This window comes from Mastigoproctus giganteus, chromosome 4, assembly GCF_048544385.1.
Source record: "Mastigoproctus giganteus isolate SK-2022 chromosome 4, ASM4854438v1, whole genome shotgun sequence".
Lineage (NCBI taxonomy): Eukaryota > Metazoa > Arthropoda > Arachnida > Uropygi > Thelyphonidae > Mastigoproctus > Mastigoproctus giganteus.
This window is the reverse complement of record NC_143578.1, coordinates 45,363,518-45,383,362: the sequence shown is the minus strand read 5'-3', so window position 1 is coordinate 45,383,362 and position 19,845 is coordinate 45,363,518. Positions and strand designations below refer to the sequence as shown.

The 19,845-nt window shown below is 38.6% G+C and overlaps 1 protein-coding gene across 1 annotated transcript in view; it reads left to right on the top strand.

The window, feature by feature from the left end:
* Window positions 1-19,845, top strand: part of LOC150086688 (clotting factor C-like) — a 163,237-nt gene that overhangs the window by 72,876 nt on the left and 70,516 nt on the right. The window contains exon 6 of the mRNA XM_090372690.1: window positions 13,611-13,787. Within this exon, the coding sequence (XP_090228816.1) occupies window positions 13,611-13,787 (177 nt within the window). The remainder of the gene's footprint in view (window positions 1-13,610; window positions 13,788-19,845) is intronic.

The window sequence follows — 19,845 nt, the reverse complement described above, 5'->3', positions numbered from 1 at the left end:
ACAGAACTCTAGGTGATTCGGCATACACCATACCGCATTACAAATCCAAAGCTTCCAGATGCAGAAGAGTCTTCCGCCTAAGAAATATTGCAGTTGCAAAGTCAAGAAGTTCTCCTGTTTATCAACTAGAATTGTCTCGCAGCCTTCTGCCATAAAATTGAGATTACTAACCTGAGATACCAATTCAATTTGTAGATCGCTGTACTCTTCGTAGTTGTACATAATATGTTCCCATGATTCTCTTTCACCACAATGGCAACTAGATCTTTCATTAATTCCTAAATCATGCAACTTTGCATTAATCGAACCAAGACCAGTTAATAAGAACATAGCTTGTAAGTTTGGGGCAAACCATTTGAATTTATCGAGGCTGCATTTCTTAAATCTGGGAAAATTTTTTATGTAATCTGCCCTTTATCACAAACACTCCAATGCTCTTGCCAGACTTTTACCAAAGCATCCCAGATTCTTGTCCTTTCCTTCCTGGGATCTGCCAAAATGTCCACCTGTATATTCAGAAAAGAACAGGGAATGCCACGATGGATGAAGTAAGCCAATGCAAAATACAATAAATGCAGGTCAATAGGCAATTTTCCAGTCACAATCTGCAAAGCTGGGGTCGACACAGTTCTGCATGCCATGCACATCCTAAGGAGCATTACTCTTTGAATGGAACTGAGCTTTCTAGTAAATACTTTTCCACTTACACGATCAAACCAAATTGGTGCACCATATGTTACCATGGGGATAGATACACATTCATATAGCAAGTTCAGCTCCTTACCTTTTATTCCCCAGCCAACTCTAGTGATTCGAGTAATCATCCCAATAAATTTCCTCACCTTTTCTGATAGATAAGTAACATGTGAGTTGAAAGTCAAAGATCTGTCAAACATAATGCCTAGATATTTTAATTGCCTTGCCGATTTTAGGCTTGACCCATTCATTCTCACAACTGGGGGTCTTCTACTCGAAAATTGATCCTTGAAGACCATTGTCCTTGTTTTGGATCCTGATACAGTCAGTTTATGTAACCTACACCAGTTATTAAGTTCAAACAAAACCTGCTGTGACCTGGTTTCTAGTTGCATCCGTGTATTTTCTTCAATAAGCAACATAAGATCATTGGCATATGCCACCATCTCTGTATGCTCGAAGTCCCTACGCAACCAGTCCTCCAAAATTAGGTTTCACATTAGTGGTCCAAAAACCGATTCTTGTGGGCATCTCCTGGTCACCTCTCGTATAATAGAATCAACCGACGACTTAACAGTCACTGTACGGTGGGTGAAGTAGTCCTTTACCACCCTAAAGATCTTAGTTGAACAGTCTGCAAGTCTCAACATCATAAGAACGCTGCTCCATTGAATGGAGTCAAAAGCTCCCTCAAAGTCAATAAAGATTCCAAGGATATATTTATTGTTCGAGCCTAATATATAGTTTGCAATGCCCGAAGCGCATCTTCTGTTCCACGACCTGGAGTAAAACCATATTGTCTGCCAGACCAGCCTAAGTTTTTTTCAGTATGGTCAGTAATCCATCTCGCCAGCAACCTCTCAAATACCTTTCCTAATCCAGGGAGGAGGGTCCTAGATCCCAGAGGCAGATTTTGGTAGTGAAGCTTGCCGAAATGGGAAGAGAGGGGGTTTATACTAACACAAATAGAACTGGAAACATTACCTTGCGCCATCCTAATGTTAGGAGAAACCTGTACATTATGTGGATTTCTAGCTTTCCTGTTTGAGGTAGAGCTTATTTGATGGATGGATGAGCAATGCTTGTTGTGGATTTGGGTCCTCCAAGCAGAGAATATTGTCATCTACTTCTATTTCTATATATTATATAGGTAGAGTCTTTTTGGAAAGTCTCCAGAAATTTCTCTTTTTCTTGTGATGTATTAAATTGGCAATTTTTGGGTTGGCAAAATAAAATTCATGATCTTCATGATTGTGTAATATCATTGTCATGCATGTTTCCTAGGTAACTATATGTTGACTATATTCTTCAGTTCTTGCCCTAAATTGCCCTATTTCAGCATAGTTATAGTTAGTTTACAAACTGAATTTTTTATAAGTTGTGGTGGGGAGGGAGGAGAGACTCAGCATAACATAAAATATGTTTTGGATTTTTGTTTGTTAAGAAAATTTTATTGTATTGATATTGTCTCCTGTTCCCAGGTAATATATGTGACAAGTCTGAGGACGTGGAACCTGTTTTGGTAAAAGGGGGATATCTCAGGTTACCTATAACTTTGATATCATATATTTGGATCTTAGAAAAGCCTTTGATACTGTTGCACGTGGAAGACTGCTGCACAAATTGGAGCAGTGTGGCATTGGAGGCAAATTGCTGCTATGGATAAAGGGATGGTTGAGTGGGAGAAGACAGAGTGGTAATCAATGGACACTACTCTTCGTGGACTAATATTATTAGTGGAGTCCCTCAGGGTTCAGTGTTGGGTCCATTGTTGTTTTCTGTATTTATAAATGATATTGATGATGGTATATCAGGCGTAATGTCCAAGTTTGCAGACGATGCGAAGGTTGGCAGGGTTGTTAATGACACTAATGACAGTACACTGCTGCAACAGGATCTAGAAAAGTTGAGCAGATGGGCTGAGAGGTGGCAAATGAAGTTTTAACATTGACAAATGTAAAGTACTACATATGGGAAGCAGTAATCCCAGAGTAATGTATCAACTATGTGGTACCACACTGACAGTGGTAGAGAATGAAAAGGACCTGGGGGTAATTGTGCAGGCAGATATGAAGTTTTTTGAGCAGTGCAGACGGTCTGCAAGAGTAGCTCATGGTGTCTTGTCAATGATATACAGGAATTTTTCTAGCAGAGATAAGGAGGTGATTATCCCCTTGTATAAGGCAATGGTCAGGCCACACCTTGAGTACTGTATACAAGTCTGGAGGCCTCATTTTAAGAAGGATGTAGAGCTGTTGGAACGAGTACAGAGAGGGGCAACAAGATTAGTGAATGGAAGAAAGGATTGCTCTTACGAAGAAAGGCTTAAGTTTTGCAAATTACAGTGTCGGGAGACTAGGCACCTGCGAGGTGATCTGATTGAGGTGTATAAAGTCTTGAATGGTTTGAGGAGGTTCAATGCAGATGGGATTCTTCCTCTTGCTCAGAATAATTGCCTGAGAGGGCATAAATTCAAATTGAGGAAAGACGGTTGTAGGATAAATGTGTGGAAGTTTGCCTTTAGCCAGCAGGTGGTTGATTGATGGAATAAACTTCCATCTGTCGTTGTAGAAGTTGATAGCTTAAATAGATTCAAGGCAGAACTTGACAAACATTTGGAGCGAGTGAATGGGTGAAATAAGGGTTTTTTTCTTTTTTTTTTTTGGCTGATGCTATATAAGCTTGCTTTCTTGCATCATGTGCCTTTGCTAATGCTATACTGTGGTTCATTACTTTCTGGTATATTTAATTCGGTATTGATTACCTAACGGGAACAGTTATTGAGGGTGCACTCTGAGAATTCTTGGTGTGTAAGACTTCATATAATCCCAAAAAATGCATCTGTCAGCTGTTCATAAACTGTGTTATTATAATCATTAGCATTAGCAGAGGCATATGATACAAGAAAGCAAGCTTATATGGCATCAGCCAAAAAAAAAAAAAAAAATCCTTCCCAATTCATACATCCATTGACTCCAAAAGTTTTGAATTTATTTAAGCTGTCAACTGTTACAACAACAGATGGAAGTTTGTTCCAGCAATCAAACATCTGCTGGCTAAAGGCCAATTTCCACACATCTATTCTACAAATGTCTTTCCTCAATTTGAATTTATGCCCCCTCAGGTGTGCAATCTGAGCAAGAGGAAGAGTCCCATTAGCATTGAGCTTGCTCAAACCATTCAAGGCCTTATACACCTCAATCAGATCACCTTGAAGGTACCTAGTCTCCAGACACTGCAATTTGCAAAATTTAAGCCTATCTTGGTAATGGCAACCCTTTGTTCCACTCACTAATTTCGTTGCCCTTCTCTGTACTTGTTCTACACTGAAAGGACAGAATTCATGGGATACCTGGTTCCTGGCCAACACAATGCTGTCACCCCCCTTGCTAATGGACGAACCCACTGCTTGACAGGTATATAGGAACACTGCATTCATGTAGTGGTAATTCAATGTCAGTATGGATAAACACAGTGAGTTAACCGACTTTGAAAGAGGGATGATAGCCATTTCAGGAATAACATCTAATTGTGGGTAGAGAATGGTGGTGGATGAATGTGGCCTGCGACATCTGTCTCGCATTGTTTCAACCAACTGGAGAGTGACAGTGGCACAAATCACCACAGACTTCAACGAGAGAGGTGCCAGAAACAGCTCCACCAAGACCATCAGGCGATCATTAGCACAATAGGTTATGGGAGTCGCTGACCCAGCAGAGTTCTGTCGCTAACACCATGACACAGGACTATGTCTCAACTGGGCGAAAGAACATCGGCACTGGACCTTGGATGACTGGAGACAGGTCTCCTGGTCTGATGAGTTCTGTTTCCAGTTATTTTGAGCAGACAGAGAGTGCATATCTGATGGAAAATGCACCTATCATGTCAACGAGGAACTGTTCAGGCAGGTGGATGGTCGGTAATGGTCTGGGACATGTTCAACTGGCACACTTTGGGACCTCTGGTATGTCTAGACTCATCTCTGAACAGTCCAGGTTACGAGTCCATCCTTGCAGACCATCTGCATCCCTTCATGGTAATTGTGCACCCACAGGGCAATGAATTCTTTCAGCAGGACAATGTGTCTCTCCGTAGAGCGACTAGAACATGGTTCGAAGAGCATTCTGTAGATTTTACCACCATGGAATCACCTCCCTGTTCACAGGACAAGAACCCTGTGGAGCATTTTTAGGATGCTGTGGAAAGGTCCATTTGAGCTTTGGATCCTCCGTCCAGGAATGCGACAGAATTATGGACAGTGGTACAGCAAGCATAGATGGAAATACCTGTGGAACACTTTCGTGAACTAGTGGACTCAATGTCCCACCGTGTGACTGCACTTATCCGGGCAAAAGGTGGGCCTACCCGTTACTAGGTAGGTATCCCATGATGTCTTGTCCACTCAGTGTAGTGGCTCAATATCTTTGCTAAAATGAGGGCTCCAAATCTGTGTGCGGTACTCAAGGTGTAGTCTGACCATTGCCTTATACAAGGGGATAATCACCTCCTTATCCCTACTAGCAAAATTCTTATCTATCATTGACAAGACCCCATGAGCTACTCTTGCAGCCTGTCTGCACTGCTCTGCTCAGAAAACTTCATCTGATTGCACAATTAATTACCCAGGTCTTTTTCATTTTGTGCTACCCTGAGTGTAGTACCGCACAGTTGGTACATTACTCTGGGATTACTCTGTGTAATTGTGCAGTGGGCCCATATGTAGTACTTTGCATTTATCAATGTTAAACTTCGGTTGCCACCGAAGAAGTGTACCGTCCTTACTGTCTTTAACAACCCTACCCAACTTCATATCATCTGCAAACTTAGACATTAAGCCTGTTATACATTCATCAATATTTGATGAATACACAAAACAGCAATGGGCCCAACACCGAACCCTGGGGAACTCCACTAATAACATTAATCCACGAAGAGCAATATCCATTGATTATTACTCTCTGTCATCTCCTACTCAACCATCTCTTTATCCATTGTAGCACCTTGTCTTTAATGCCATACCACTCCAATTTGCAAAGCAGTCTTCCATGTGCAACAGTATCAAAAGCTTTCCTGAAATCCAAGTATATGATATTAAAATTATTTTTTTGCATCCAGTTCCTTTGTGACCACATCATAGTATTCAATAAAATTGTCAGACAAAGCCTCCCTTTAACAAACTCATGCCATGTTTTAACTGTTACTGCAGTCTTGTCTAGATGATCCTGTAATGCTTCTTTAACCATTGACTCCATTATTTTCACCAGAGCAGAAGTTAAACTAACAGGTCTGTAATGGCTCATGCCACCTTTTGATCCCCCTTTGTGAATTGGGGATACATTTGCACATGTCCAGTCCATGGGGACCTCCCCTGAGTCCAATGATGTCCTCATAATCACAGCTAAGGACTTGCTTGCTTCCTTTAGTATAACTGGATAGATCCCATCCACCCCAGGTGACTTCCTTATGTTTAACTTTAGCAATTTCTCTTTCACTTTGCTCTTAGTTATTGCAAAATCATATAACTCCCTGTTAGAGTTTGATAAGCTTCTGGCCTTCACTTCCCTACAGAATTCCTCACGTGTGAATGTAGATGCAAAATACACATTCAGTATGTTTATTATTTATTATGTTTATCCTTTTTTTTTTTTCTCTCCAGCAGAAAACTAAAATTTTGCATTCTGGCTATTAGATATATGAGAAATGCCAGTAATTTGTTTATTAGATGTGTAAGAAATATCACAACTACCACTAGAACATTACCTCTATAGCAGAGCTACAATTTGAAGAGGGTGGAGATAGAGAAGAGGAGCCAGCTCATCAAGTTGAGCCATGCAGATATCAGCTAATGGGAGGGGAGGAAGTATTCTGCATTGTTTTTCTACTGATGAGGAAGGGTTAATAATGATAATTTATCTCTATTAACCGTGTTGGGAACTGAATTTTTCATGTGGGTTCTGAGGAATAAGCATATAGTTCTATGTTTTGGAGGTTTCTTCAAACAATGGCAATTAATACATGAATTGTCCAAAATTTTTTTTGAGACAATTCATGTATTAATTGACATTGTTTTCCATCTGTTGCTTTCCATATATTATAAACTGTTTGCAAATTAATTGCGAACAGTTTATAATAGATGGAAATGTGGAAATAGCTTTGAAAATTGGAGAGGAAGATTACAACTTTAGTTGTCTGATTTGGACTTATAAAAGCTGAAATTGAAGAATTTTTTGAGAATTCATATTCAGAATTTGATAATACTGAGTTAAGTAGTACATAAATAGATGTAGAGGATATTATTGCATTAAAACAATGTAATGTCAGTTTTATTTACAATTTTTTTTTATGAATTTGTTTTTTTTATGAAATTGTTTTAAAATTCTAATTTGATTTTTGACAATAATTTTAGTATAGTGTTGGACAGTAATGTCAAAATAAGAACAAATTAATATTTTAATTACAAATTCTGTTATCAAAGTTAAGTATTATTGATTATTCACATAATTCGCACAATATTTTTATGTTTGAAGAAACCACATTAGTATGTCCTCTGTAATAGTATAGTGGATTTGCCACTAGTCACTGATTTGTACAGGTCTGGGTTGAAATTTCATCAAACACTAGAGGAATTCTTAAAGGCCTCATCAGTTGGGGGCTGTAGTTCAGCCAATCTTAGACAGAGTAGCATTTTCCCTGCGAGTTATTCTGAGTTTTTCAATCCACACAACATGCAGATTGGCCCATGAACATGTACTTGTGCAGTGTTAAGTATTATCAAAGTTCCAAAATGAACTTTGTTTTAATTTTTCCAAAATTCCACAAATATACTTACTCCACAGAATCCACCATTATGAAAAATTCACTGTGGAGTGGTCCCACCAACGTATAGCAAAGTCACTCACGAAAGCATTAAACTAATGTCAATTTCGTGTGTTTTTTTAATTTTTTTTATTAATCTGTGCATTAATTGATGGACAGTATTTGATTGATGGACATTAATTGATATGCTTATCAATAATTGATGGACATTAATTGATATGCTTATCAATAATTGATGGACATTAATTGATATGCTTATCAACTCTTCTATATTATCAATAATATTAAATGCTTTTTTAATGCCATTCCTTATTTTTTATCATATGCACACATCTTGACTAATCACTGAACAACTCGGTTATTCGCACAATATTTTTATGTTTGAAGAAGCCATAGTAGTGTGTCCTCTATGATAGTTTAGTGCAGGGGTTGGCAACCATTTTTGAGTGAAGAGCCATTTTTGATCTTATTAAAAAGAAAAAGAATCCGCAGAGCTACACATCAGCCCAAGCTGGGAGGAGTGGGGGGGGAGTTTTTTAAGAAATGGAATAGAGTGGGAAGGTGTTTTATTAAAAAAATATATATTTTGAAATATTATTTATTAATACTGAAAAAATGTAACAAACAACCAATTAGGTTCAAATTAATGTGACTTTTATGGCTGAACTTCTTGAGCGAGTGTCTTAACATCAGGCAAGTATGCTGTAATTTTAATCTTTAAACATGCTGAGAGACTTGCATTGTTCTGACAGTTTCTTGATTTATTTTTAATATAGTTCATGTTCAAAAATGTTAGCTATCAGAAATTCGTCAAACCAAAAACTGAGAGAAGCCCAAACACAAATATTTTAAAATTTATATACGTGTCCGGTAAGCTACTCCATGCATTGAACACAATTTGGTCCTGCTTTTTCAACTCATCTATTGCCGTCCATTTGTGTAGAATTGCAAGGGCAGCCTTTTGCCTCTCCAAATCCTCAATTTCAGTTTTAAGACATTTTAGTCTTGCACTCCACATGTTCTTGATTTTTAAGTCCTCTAACTCCATTTCAAATTGTGCTTCATGTGGGCTAAAAGTTAAAGTGCCACAGGTTTCCAACCCCTGGTCTAGTTGGTTTGCCACTAGTCGCTGATTTTGACAGGTCTGGGTTGAAATTCCATTAAACACTAGAGGAATTCTTAAAGGCCTCATCAGTTGGGGCTGTAGTTCAGCCAATCTCAGACAGAGTAGGATTTTCCCTGCGAGTTATTCTGAGTTTTTCAATCCACACAACATGCAGGTTGGCCCATGAACATGCAATCGTGCAGACACAATAAGCCACATATACTGGCATAGTAGTAATTACTGCACTATGACCAAAGTAGTTGATGAGTAGAAACCATCAGTACCATGTTAATAACTGCAAGTGTTTATTGTAAAAGTGAAATATATATATATATAGATTTCAACATCTGTGATCTTTGGTAGATGCTTTCCACATATATTTGATGTTCTGTGCAGTAGTTCCCTCCAGCATATGACAGCATGACAAAACAAATGGCCCTCAGTTCCCAACGGCTTTCACTCCCCCTCTTACGGAAGCAGAGGGTGCTAAGAATCTCTGGGTACGACCAGGCTGCCATGCATGGAAACTGAACTTGGTCTCTTACAAAATAAGATCACTCATCAGTGAAGACAGGATATTAGAGCTGGAAAAGGAATTAGAAAATGTGACTTGGAATATCATCGGTTTGGCTGAAACAAGAAGAAGAAATGAATCACTTATAAGTTTATCAAGTGGAAATCTGCTGTACACAAATGGAAACAGTGAAAGGAGTGAAGGTGGAGTTGCGTTTCTGGTCCATAAAGATTTAAAAAACAACATTTTGGAATTCAAAAGTATATCACCAAGGGTGTCAAGACTAATACTCAAGATTTCTAAGAGGTACAAGCTAAAGGTTATAATGATTTATGCACCAACATCGAGCCGTGATGATGAAGAGGTTGAAGAAATGTATACCGAAATTGAGTCTTCTAGATGAGCAGAAAACCCACTACACTATTATTATGGGGGACTTCAACGTTAAGGTTGGAAAAAGACAAAACAGTGCAGAAAGGGGAACTATAGGAAATTTTGGAATTGGTGAAAGAAATGAAAAAGGCGAAAGACTTGTGGAATTTGCAGAATCTCAAGGATTGTCAGTAATGAACAGAAAGTGGACATGGAAGAGTCCAAATGGATTAACAACTAATGAAATCGACTTCATCCTCACTAACAGAAGATATATTGTGAATGATGTTACCGTCCTGAATAAGGTAAATGTTGGAAGTGATCACAGAATGGTAAGATGTACACTGATATAGATATAGGAAAGGAAAGGAAAGGAAAGGAAAAAACTGACTCGAGTAAATAATACAAAGGTCTTTGAGATAACAGAAGAGGAGAAAAAGCAGTATGTACTGGAACTTAAGAACAAGTTTGAGCTTCTGCAGACTGCTCAAGACCAAGATATCGATGAGGATTATTGCAACTTTCTGAAAGTGATAAAGCCCAAGAAATCTATAGGGAAAAAGAAATCCAAAGAAGAAAAAATTAGTCAAGAAACACTTGTTATGATGAACTGAAGGTGAAAAATGAAGAGCAAGATAAACACTGACAAGGAGAAAATTGAGTATACTGAGTTATGCAAAGCCATTAGAAAGAGACTCAGAGAGGACATAAGAAGATTTAACACAAGAAAAGTAGAACAAGCATTATGGGAAAACAAAGGATTTAAATCAGCAGCCATGAGCAGTAATACAGAAAGACAAATGATACTGAAACTGAAGAATAGCGATGGTGTACTTATAAACAGCAGAGAAGGCATAATTCAAATAGCAGAAGACTACTATAGAGAATTATACATGGGGCGAGGGAATAATGCCAGCAGTGGGGAAGATGGATTGCAAATTAGCAACACATATGACACACCCGATATTCTTCCTGATGAGGTAGAACATGCATTGAAGAAAATGAAGAATCAGAAAGCCCCGGGGGAAGATGAAGTTACTGTAGATTTGTTAAAATTGGGAGGAAGAGACATAATACAAAAACTGGCAAGGCTCTTTACAAAGTATATTAGAAAAGGTGTGACACCTAAGCAGTGGAATAATGCAATCATAGTTTTGCTGCATAAGAAAGGAGATAAATCAGAAATTGTAAATTATAGACCAATTAGCTTGTTATCCCACATCTACAAGTTGTTCACAAGGGTCATTATTAACAGATTAGAAAGAATACTTGATGAGACTCAACCGAAAGAGCAAGCTGGCTTTAGGACAGGATTCTCAACTGTGGATCACCTTCACGTAATATCACAGCTAATGGAGAAAGCAAATGAATATAAAACACCATTATGCCTGGCATTTGTGGATTATGAAAAGGCATTTGACTCCATACGGCATAAGGCAATGTTTCGGGCTCTGGAAAGACAAGGCATAGATACCCCACATATTATGATTTTGAAGAAAATTATGAGAGTGCTACCTCCTTTATTAGACTAGACAAAGACAGTAGGAAATTTAAAATCGAGAAAGGAGTTCGACAAGGAGACACAATATCTCTGAAGCTGTTTACTGCTGCCCTTGAGGAAGCTTTCAGAAGATTAGACTGGTCGCAGAAAGGAGTCAATGTGAACGGAGAGTACCTAAACCATTTATGATTTGCAGATGACATTGTGGTCATAAGCCACGATCCCAAAGAATTAGAGGAAAATCTTAACCAGTTATGCACAGTTAGTAAGGATTTTGGACTAAAGATGAATATGGCTAAAACAAAAGTAATGATGAACAAGTATGCCACAGAAAGGGAAATAATGATTGAAGGAGCAGTAATTGAAAAGGTGGAGTTATATACTTATCTGGGACAAGTTATTAGCTGCAATAATGATAAATGGCTGGAAGTCAAGAGAAGAATAAATTTTGGATGGGTAGCATTCAGGAAATATAGTCATATACTGAAGAGCAATATCCCAGTTTGTCTGAAACGTAAAATAATGAACACATTTTATGTTTCAAAAGTATGCTAACACATACTTTTGAAGAATCAGATTATTTTTCCATTGAAAAAAATGGATATAATACTGTAACATATTTGGTTTCATACTTAGTATTCAGAGATGGGATGCAAAAATGATAACCGTGGCTAGAAACAACAAACAGTGATATTGATGACATTCAAAAATAGAAATAACAGAGTAGCATATGTAAGTTTTTAAAGGTTATCAACAAGAGCACAAGAAATCATTCACAACAATAATTTCTTGTGCTTCCTATATACCTTGTCAATGATATATATGAATTTTGCTAGCAAGGACAGGGAGGTGATTATCCCTTTATAAAAGTCAGTGGTCAGGCCACACCTATAGTACTGTGTACAGGCATGGAGGCCTCATTTTAGGAAGGATGTAGAGTTGCTAGAACGAGTACAAAGAAGGGCACCAAGATTGGTGAGGGGAATAAAAGGGTGCTCTTACCAAGAAAGGCCTAAATTTTGCAAATTGCAGTGCCTGGAGAGTAGGCACCTGCAAGGCAATCTGATTGAGGTGTATAAGGCCTTGAATGGGTTGAGCAAGCTGAATGCTGATGGGATTCTTCCTCTTGCTCAGATTAAGAACATGAGGGAGCATAGATTCAAATTGAGGAAAGACAGTTGTAGAATAGACGTGCAGAAATTTGCCTTTAGCCAGCGGATAGTTGATTGCTGGAATAGACTTCCATCTGTTGTTGTGGAAGTTGATAGCTTAAATAATTTTAAGGTTGAACTAGACAAACATTTGGAGTGACCAGATGGGTGAAATGGGAAGGTTTTTTTTTGTTTTTTTTTTGACTGATGTTATATAAGCTTGCTTTCTTGCATTGTATGCCTCTGCTAATGCTAAAACAGTTGAGAGAAATACCAATTTAAAAAGCCTTTCTTTTTTCACATTAGTATTAGTATTAGCAATGGCCACATGGTGCAATGAAGCCTATGGCTTATGCTGCACCAGCCAAAAAAAAAATAAAAAATAATAAAAAATAAATAAAATAAAATTATAAGAATAAAATAATAATAATAATAAAATAATAATAATAATAATAATAATAAAATAATAATAATAAGAAGAAGAAAATAAAAAAAAACAATAATAATAAGAAAATAATAATTAATAAATGAGAGAAAAGGAAATGGACAACCTAAGCATCTCCCTCCTCCCATAGGTAATTATCCAGCAGACCTTTTGAATTTCTCCAAACTGTCAGCCTCTACCACCCATGTAGGCAACTTATTCCAGTAATTTATAAGTCACTGGCTAAAATAAAACTTCCTGCAATCCAGTCTAAACATCTCCCCCCTGTAACTTGAAATTATGGACCCTAGTTCTAGAACCATTATAACCATGAAAATTTCGTCCTCGTTCATTTGCTTATGCCTCTCAGAGCCTTAAAAACTCCAATCGAGTCTCCTCTATGGTGACTAGTTTCCAAGCTCTGAAACCCACATATTCGAAGTATTTCCTCATATGGATGCCCTTTTGCCAATCTCACCTGGCGAGTTACCAGTCTCTGGACCCTTTCAAGAAGCACAATGCCTTTCTTTAGGTGCAGCCTGTATCCTGGAACACAGTATTCCAAGTGTGGTCTAACAATAGCCTTATACAATGGGATTATGACATCCTTATCTCTATTAAGGGTTGCCTTCCTTGCAACCTGTCTGCAATGCTCAGAGAACTGAAAAAGCCTGACCTCATCATAACACCCAAGTCCACATGTGTAGAATGTACCTGTATATAGACTATATTACCAAAGGTTGAAATAATGAAAAATCCATTTCAAATACAAGACAGTCTTAGTGAAATAAGACTCTCTTACTTGTATTCCTTGTGGCAAGTCATTTGATATAAAATTAAAATTCAACTTGATTATCTTCCTGTACTTGATTATCTTCAATATATATAATTATAGCATTTCTCCCTGTAACAAATAATTAAAAAAAAAGTAATGAAAAAGTTAGGATTATTGTTCATAGGTTAACTATTCAGTTCAAAAGTAATTGTAAGTTAAAAGCTGTCATAATTCAGTTAATCCTATTTCTTTCCAGTGAAGCGCTGTACTCCTGTGATTGCCCCATCAAATGGTGGGTTAACATACAGCAGCAATCCACCTACAGAAGGCGTTTCTGCTCTTCTTTATTGCAATGATGGCTATGATATTATTGGAGAGAAGGTATTAACTTGCCAGTCAGATGGCACATGGGATAGAAAGGTCCCAGCTTGTCGTAAGTTGAATCTTATTTTCATGCTTTATTTTGCAAATTTAATTTATAGATTTACTGGATTCTCTGTAAACATTTTATAGTATAAAATGCAAGCAAGTTGTAATAAATAATATGTGACAAATTATAAAATGGTTATTTTAATATACACTGGATGAGCTAAAACATTATGACCACCTACCTGATATGATGTTGGTCCTCCACGTGCAGCCAAAAAAGTTTGTACCCAGCGAGGTATGGATGCTACATTTCTAAATGTGTCTTGTGGTATCTGGTACCAACACCTAACCAGCAGATCCTTTAACTCCTGTAAGGTCCATGGTTGAGATGCCATAGTTGGGAGTTGCTGTTCCAACACAAACCACAGATGCTCGATGGGATTGATGTCTGGGGAATTTGGAGGCCAGGGCAATAGCTGGAGGTCTTCCTCATGTTCTACAAACCAGTCTTGAACAATCTGGGTGGTGTTGCATGGTGCATTATCCTGCTGAAAGATGGCACTGCCAGAGGGGAAGATCGTTGCCATGGAAGGGTGTACCTGGTCAGCAATGATGTTTAGGTATTTTTTAAAATTTTTTTATTTATTTACATAAATACAAAAAAACATAAACACTCTCTATTTACAATCACTCGAACCTGTGTAAGAAACTCCAGCAGAAAATGGAGCTTCTCTTACAAAATTGTAAAACGCAACAAAACTCTCAGACTGAAAAGTAAAAGAAATGTATGTATGCACACTCAATGGCATTTATGTATGAGGCCTGTTTGTAGTGGCTCCAGGACTTGGGTCCATCTCCGCAAATTGTCTCTGTCTTCACTACAGAATCTGTCTAAACAGGGCCTGAACTGTGAGCAGCCAACGCCTGAGCAACTGCTGCCTGATGCCTGTCCCAAGGCACGTGGAGCCAGGCATAATCTATTATCTGCGCCTCAGTAGTGCACTAAAATCCCGCATCCACTGAAGGTAGTGCAATACCAGAGGATGCCGGCAATCCTATACTCAGGATGCCCAGTTCTGGAAAGCAGGAAAAAAAAAAATAAATAAAATAAAATAAAAAATAATAAATAAATAAATTTAAAAAAAAATAATTAATAATAAATAAATAAAATAATAATAAAAAAAAAAAAAAACACCAGTGGTTGGGTTGACATCTCTGAACAACCTCAGAGATCAAAAGAATTCAAGTCCAGCTCAGCAAGAGCTTGTTGAATTATCCAGTGTGGCGAAATACCTGCATTCTTCTGCTGAAGACATTGTTGGTGAATATTTGAAGGGCTTGAAAGTTAGTCAATTAAGGCTTTAAGATTGACTTCTGAGATGTTCCGAACCTTATTTTTAAGTGCTGTCCATTGTTCTTCATAGTTGGGGCAGGACAGTAGGATGTGGTTCCAGGATTCCTCTTTCCCACAGTAGAAATGAGGATTTGTCGCCAGTCTGAATTGCAACAGTTTTGCTTTAAGAGCACCATGTCCTGTTAGGATGTAGGATGTGTTCATGGATGGGTAGAACCAATTACAATGCGGCTTATTCATGGCAAAGGTGACATCCGGGATAAAAAGTCTGGTGACCTCTCCAGTGGGACTTTCCTCCCATCTAACCTGCCAAAGGGAGAGCAGTTTATTCCATACGTTTATTTTTTCCTGTTTGATATTTGTAGCAGGATTGCAGTTTATTCCAAGTAGTGAGGTTGGTAGGCCTTTTTTTGTGTTTGTAGATGCATCCTCTATAAGCTATATATAGGTCCAGGGGAAGGGCCCTTGATAGAACCTGCAGTGAATTAGTTGAGGTTGTTCTTGGTACTCGGTGTGTTGCAAGTAGCATGGTTCTTTGCATGGAAAGGAGTTTGGCCTGCATTTTACTGTTAATGACCCTATGGAACCAGACCTCAGCAGCATAAGAAGCAATTGGCAAGAACACAGCTTTACAGTAGAGAGATAGGGTTCTTTTGGTCAGTCCCCAGTCCGAACGGGAGACCCTGATGATGACTGCAGTTGAAGGCTTTGGTTTTGTTTGCCAAACTGTTCATGTGTGTCTGGAAACTGAGCCTGTCATCCAATATGATGCCAAGGTGTTTATTTTGTGCCCCATATGGAATTTGCTTCCCGTGAATAAGCACTTTAGGGTGTCTGCAGTAATCCAACTTGTTTTTGAAGATCATTAGCTTTGTTTTTGTGTTTGATATTTTTAATTTATTTATGAGGGTCCAGCTTACCAGGTCATCCAGGACAATCTTTGCTCGGTCCTCAAGGGTTCTCCTGGATCTTCCTGCAGTGCAAATAACCAAGTCATCTGCATAGGCGAAATTGATGCAGTTGTCAAAACTTCTTGTGAGCCACTGATCAAGTACGAAATTCCAAAGGAGTGGTCCTAGCACTGACCCCTGTGGGCAACCTCTGTTTATAAATTTTGAATATGACAGGTGTTGAACAGTGACTTAAATTGATCTGTTACTGAAGACGGATCTTATGACTTTTTAAAGATATTGATTGCAGTTTGCCATTTTAAGGGACCTGGGGGAACCCTCCCACCAAAGCATATCAAAGGCACCCTCATAGACTGCTGTGGAATGTGTACATTGTTTTACAAGAAATCCTCTCTCCCAGGGCTAAAAGGAGCAACGATGGACAAAAATAAACAGTCCTCGTGTGGATCTTATGATTCAGAGCTAGACAAACATAATCCAGATCATGACGACACAAATGTATCCCATGCTAAGAGACAAAAAAAAGAAGGAATGGATAAGACCACACCACTCTTTCTAATACTACACTCCTCCACAGACCAACCATTGAGTAAGCTGTCCCCATTTTTGATACAGAAATGTCTCGAAAATGTGGCTGGCCCTCCAAAAATGGTTCGGCGATTAAGATCCGGAGATTTATTGATCGAAATGACCGAACATAGACATGCTGAGAGGCTATTGAAAATATCTACTTTCGGTGGAATTCCCACGAAGGTTACCCCACATGCCACCTTAAACTCCTCTAAAGGGGTAATATCAGAGTGGGATCTATTAAACGTATCAGAGGATGAACTTGTGCATGAACTAAGAGATCAAAACGTGGTACAAGCCAAAAGAATTGTTATTAAAAGAGATGGAGAACCTGCTCCCACACGGACGGTGATTCTAACATTCGACACACCAAATCTACCTACTTATATTAAAGCTGGTTATCTTAGATGCCAAGTAAGACCATACATTCCAAATCCAGTCCGGTGCTTTAAGTGCCAAAAATTTGGTCATTCCCAAGCTGTCTGCAGAAGTGTAGCCACTTGTGCTAACTGCGGATCAAAAGAGCATACACACACAAACTGTAACACTGAAGTGCAAATTTGTCCTAACTGCCATGGTAACCACTCTGCCTTCTCTAAGGAATGCCCTCAATGGAAAAGAGAAAAGAATATTCAAAAATATAAGATTGAGCAGAAAGTATCCTATCAAGAAGCTAAAAAACATTTTGCAGTACCTGCTAAGTCACCTACATATGCTTCAGTTACCCAACGGCTACGCTCAGTAGAAACTCAGACAGACTGCTCAGTCCCTCCAAATATCTCAATATCTGGTTGGGCTAAATCGCTCCTCTCCTCATCAAAGGAAAAACCTATTCCTAAATATGCTACTCGAGAAGCAAATACTCCTGTAACAATACCTCCGGATAAGAAGCCTAATGAGAAACCAAATGAACGAGCCAAGACCCCTGAAAGAAGCAACACTACTAAATTTATATCTGATACCATGGATATTGATGAAAAGATAGATGAAGATGACTCAATTCTTGAGATTCATCCAGAGGATGACATTGACACTGGTAGGCCAGTCTTCCCAAAAAAAGAAAAAGCAAAAGTAGACAAGCGCAAACAAAAAAATCCGCCATAAGAAACCAAACCCTCCTTTTAAAACCAAACAATGCAGACAGTGATTCAATGGAATTGTCGCGGATTTCGTGCTAATTTAGATGACCTCTACGATCTGCTAAGTGAATATAAGCCCGTCGCAGCATGCATACAAGAAACAAACCTGATGAATGCAGTATCTATAACAGTTAAACGCTTCACCATGTATAGAAAAGATAGAAACTGCTCTAATGCAGCACACGGAGGAGTAGCGCTGTTAGTAAACTCTTCAATTCCCTCCAGACCTGTTCCCTTGCAAACACCGTTGGAGGCAGTTGCAGCCCGTATCACCATTGGCATAACGATAACATTAGTCTCATTGTATCTGTCACCAAACCACGCTTTCACCCTTGCTGATTTAGATGACCTAGTAGGACAAATACCCGCTCCTTTCTGTATTCTGGGTGACTGGAATGGCCATAACCCTCTATGGGGTTCTCAACAACTTGACTGCAGAGGGAAAATAATTGAGAAATTCTTGGATAAACACAATCTAACTATTTTAAACACAGGTGATCACACATATGTTCATGTACCATCTGGCTCAAGCTCTGCCATTGACCTAACAGTATGTTCTCCAACAATATTTCCTCTCATAGACTGGACAGTTACTGACAACCCTCTTGGTAGTGATCACTTTCCGATCATCTGTAATTTCTGTACAAGTTCTCCTCCGATCAACAGAATTAGAACAATTTGGAAATTTGACAAGGCCAACTGGGCTAAATATCAAGAAATAGCTTATTTAGGTTCCACTATCATTGCTACTGACAAGATCGATTCTGCAGTAAGCTATATCACAGAACGAATAATGACAGCAGCTGAATCCGCTATCCCGAAATCATCATTTAAAATCCGACTCCATCCAAAAATGTGGTGGAACGAAGCATGTAGCATTGCTAAAAGAGAAAGAAATAAATCCTGGAATCAGTTTAGAAAACATCCAACCACAGCCAACCTCCTACAGTTTAAAAGAGCAAGGGCTAAGGCTCGTTATATAAGACGGATAAGTAAAAAAGAAGCATGGGCACGCTATGCTGCCACAATAAACAGATTCACAGATACTGCTACAGTCTGGAAAAAAATCAAACGTATCAATGGCAAATACCCACTTGTTACTTCCCCAATTCTATTTCTGAAAGGAAAGGAAATTTCTGAACCCGAAGAACTTGCTAATGCATTTGGCTCGTCTTTTGAATCACTCTCAGCTGTTTCCGCCTATGAACCAGCCTTTCAGATGCTAAAACGCGATACAGAAAAGTATAAACTGAATTTTAATACCGCTCTCCAACATTCATACAATCTGCCGTTGACCATGACTGAATTGCTTAATGCGCTCACAAAAGTGAAAAACAGTGCTCCAGGTCCTGATGGAATTTATTACTCAATGATTTCCCATTTAAGTGAAAGATCATTAAGTGCTCTCTTACTACTCTATAATAGAATTTTCTTAGAGGAATATTACCCCACCAGCTGGTGCCATTCTTATGTGCTAGCCTTCCCGAAACCAGGAAAAGACCACACAGATCCAACAAACTATCGACCTATCTCCTTAACAAGTTGCTTGAGAAAAACAATGGAAAAAATACTTAACACCCGACTAACGTGGTATTTGGAGACTCAAAACATTCTGAGTCCAAGCCAGTATGGTTTTCGGAGAAGTAGATCGACGCTCGATCTCATTATCAAAGCAGAAGCAAATATTCGGAACGCCTTTCTAAGAAATGAGCACTTTGTTATGATATGCATTGACATTGAGAAAGCATTTGATACAACTTGGCGTTATGGGATTCTTCGGGACTTACATAAATCTGGTCTTCGGGGTCATCTCCCGAAATTCATTCAGAACTTCCTATCTAACAGATCCTTCCAAGTCCTCTACCACTCGTCACTTTCTGGCACATATGTTCAAGAAGAGGGAGTTCCCCAGGGCTCAGTGCTGAGTGCAACACTTTTTGCCATCAGGATCGATTCTGTAACTAATAGTATACCTAACACAGTTGATGCATACCTGTATGCTGATGACCTTGCCATCTCATGTCATTCTCAAAATATGCGACTTATTGAGAGACAACTACAAGTCACCATTAATAGAATAGTCTCTTGGGCCAAAAACAATGGCTACAGAATTTCTAAACCGAAAACAACTGCAGTACACTTCTGTCG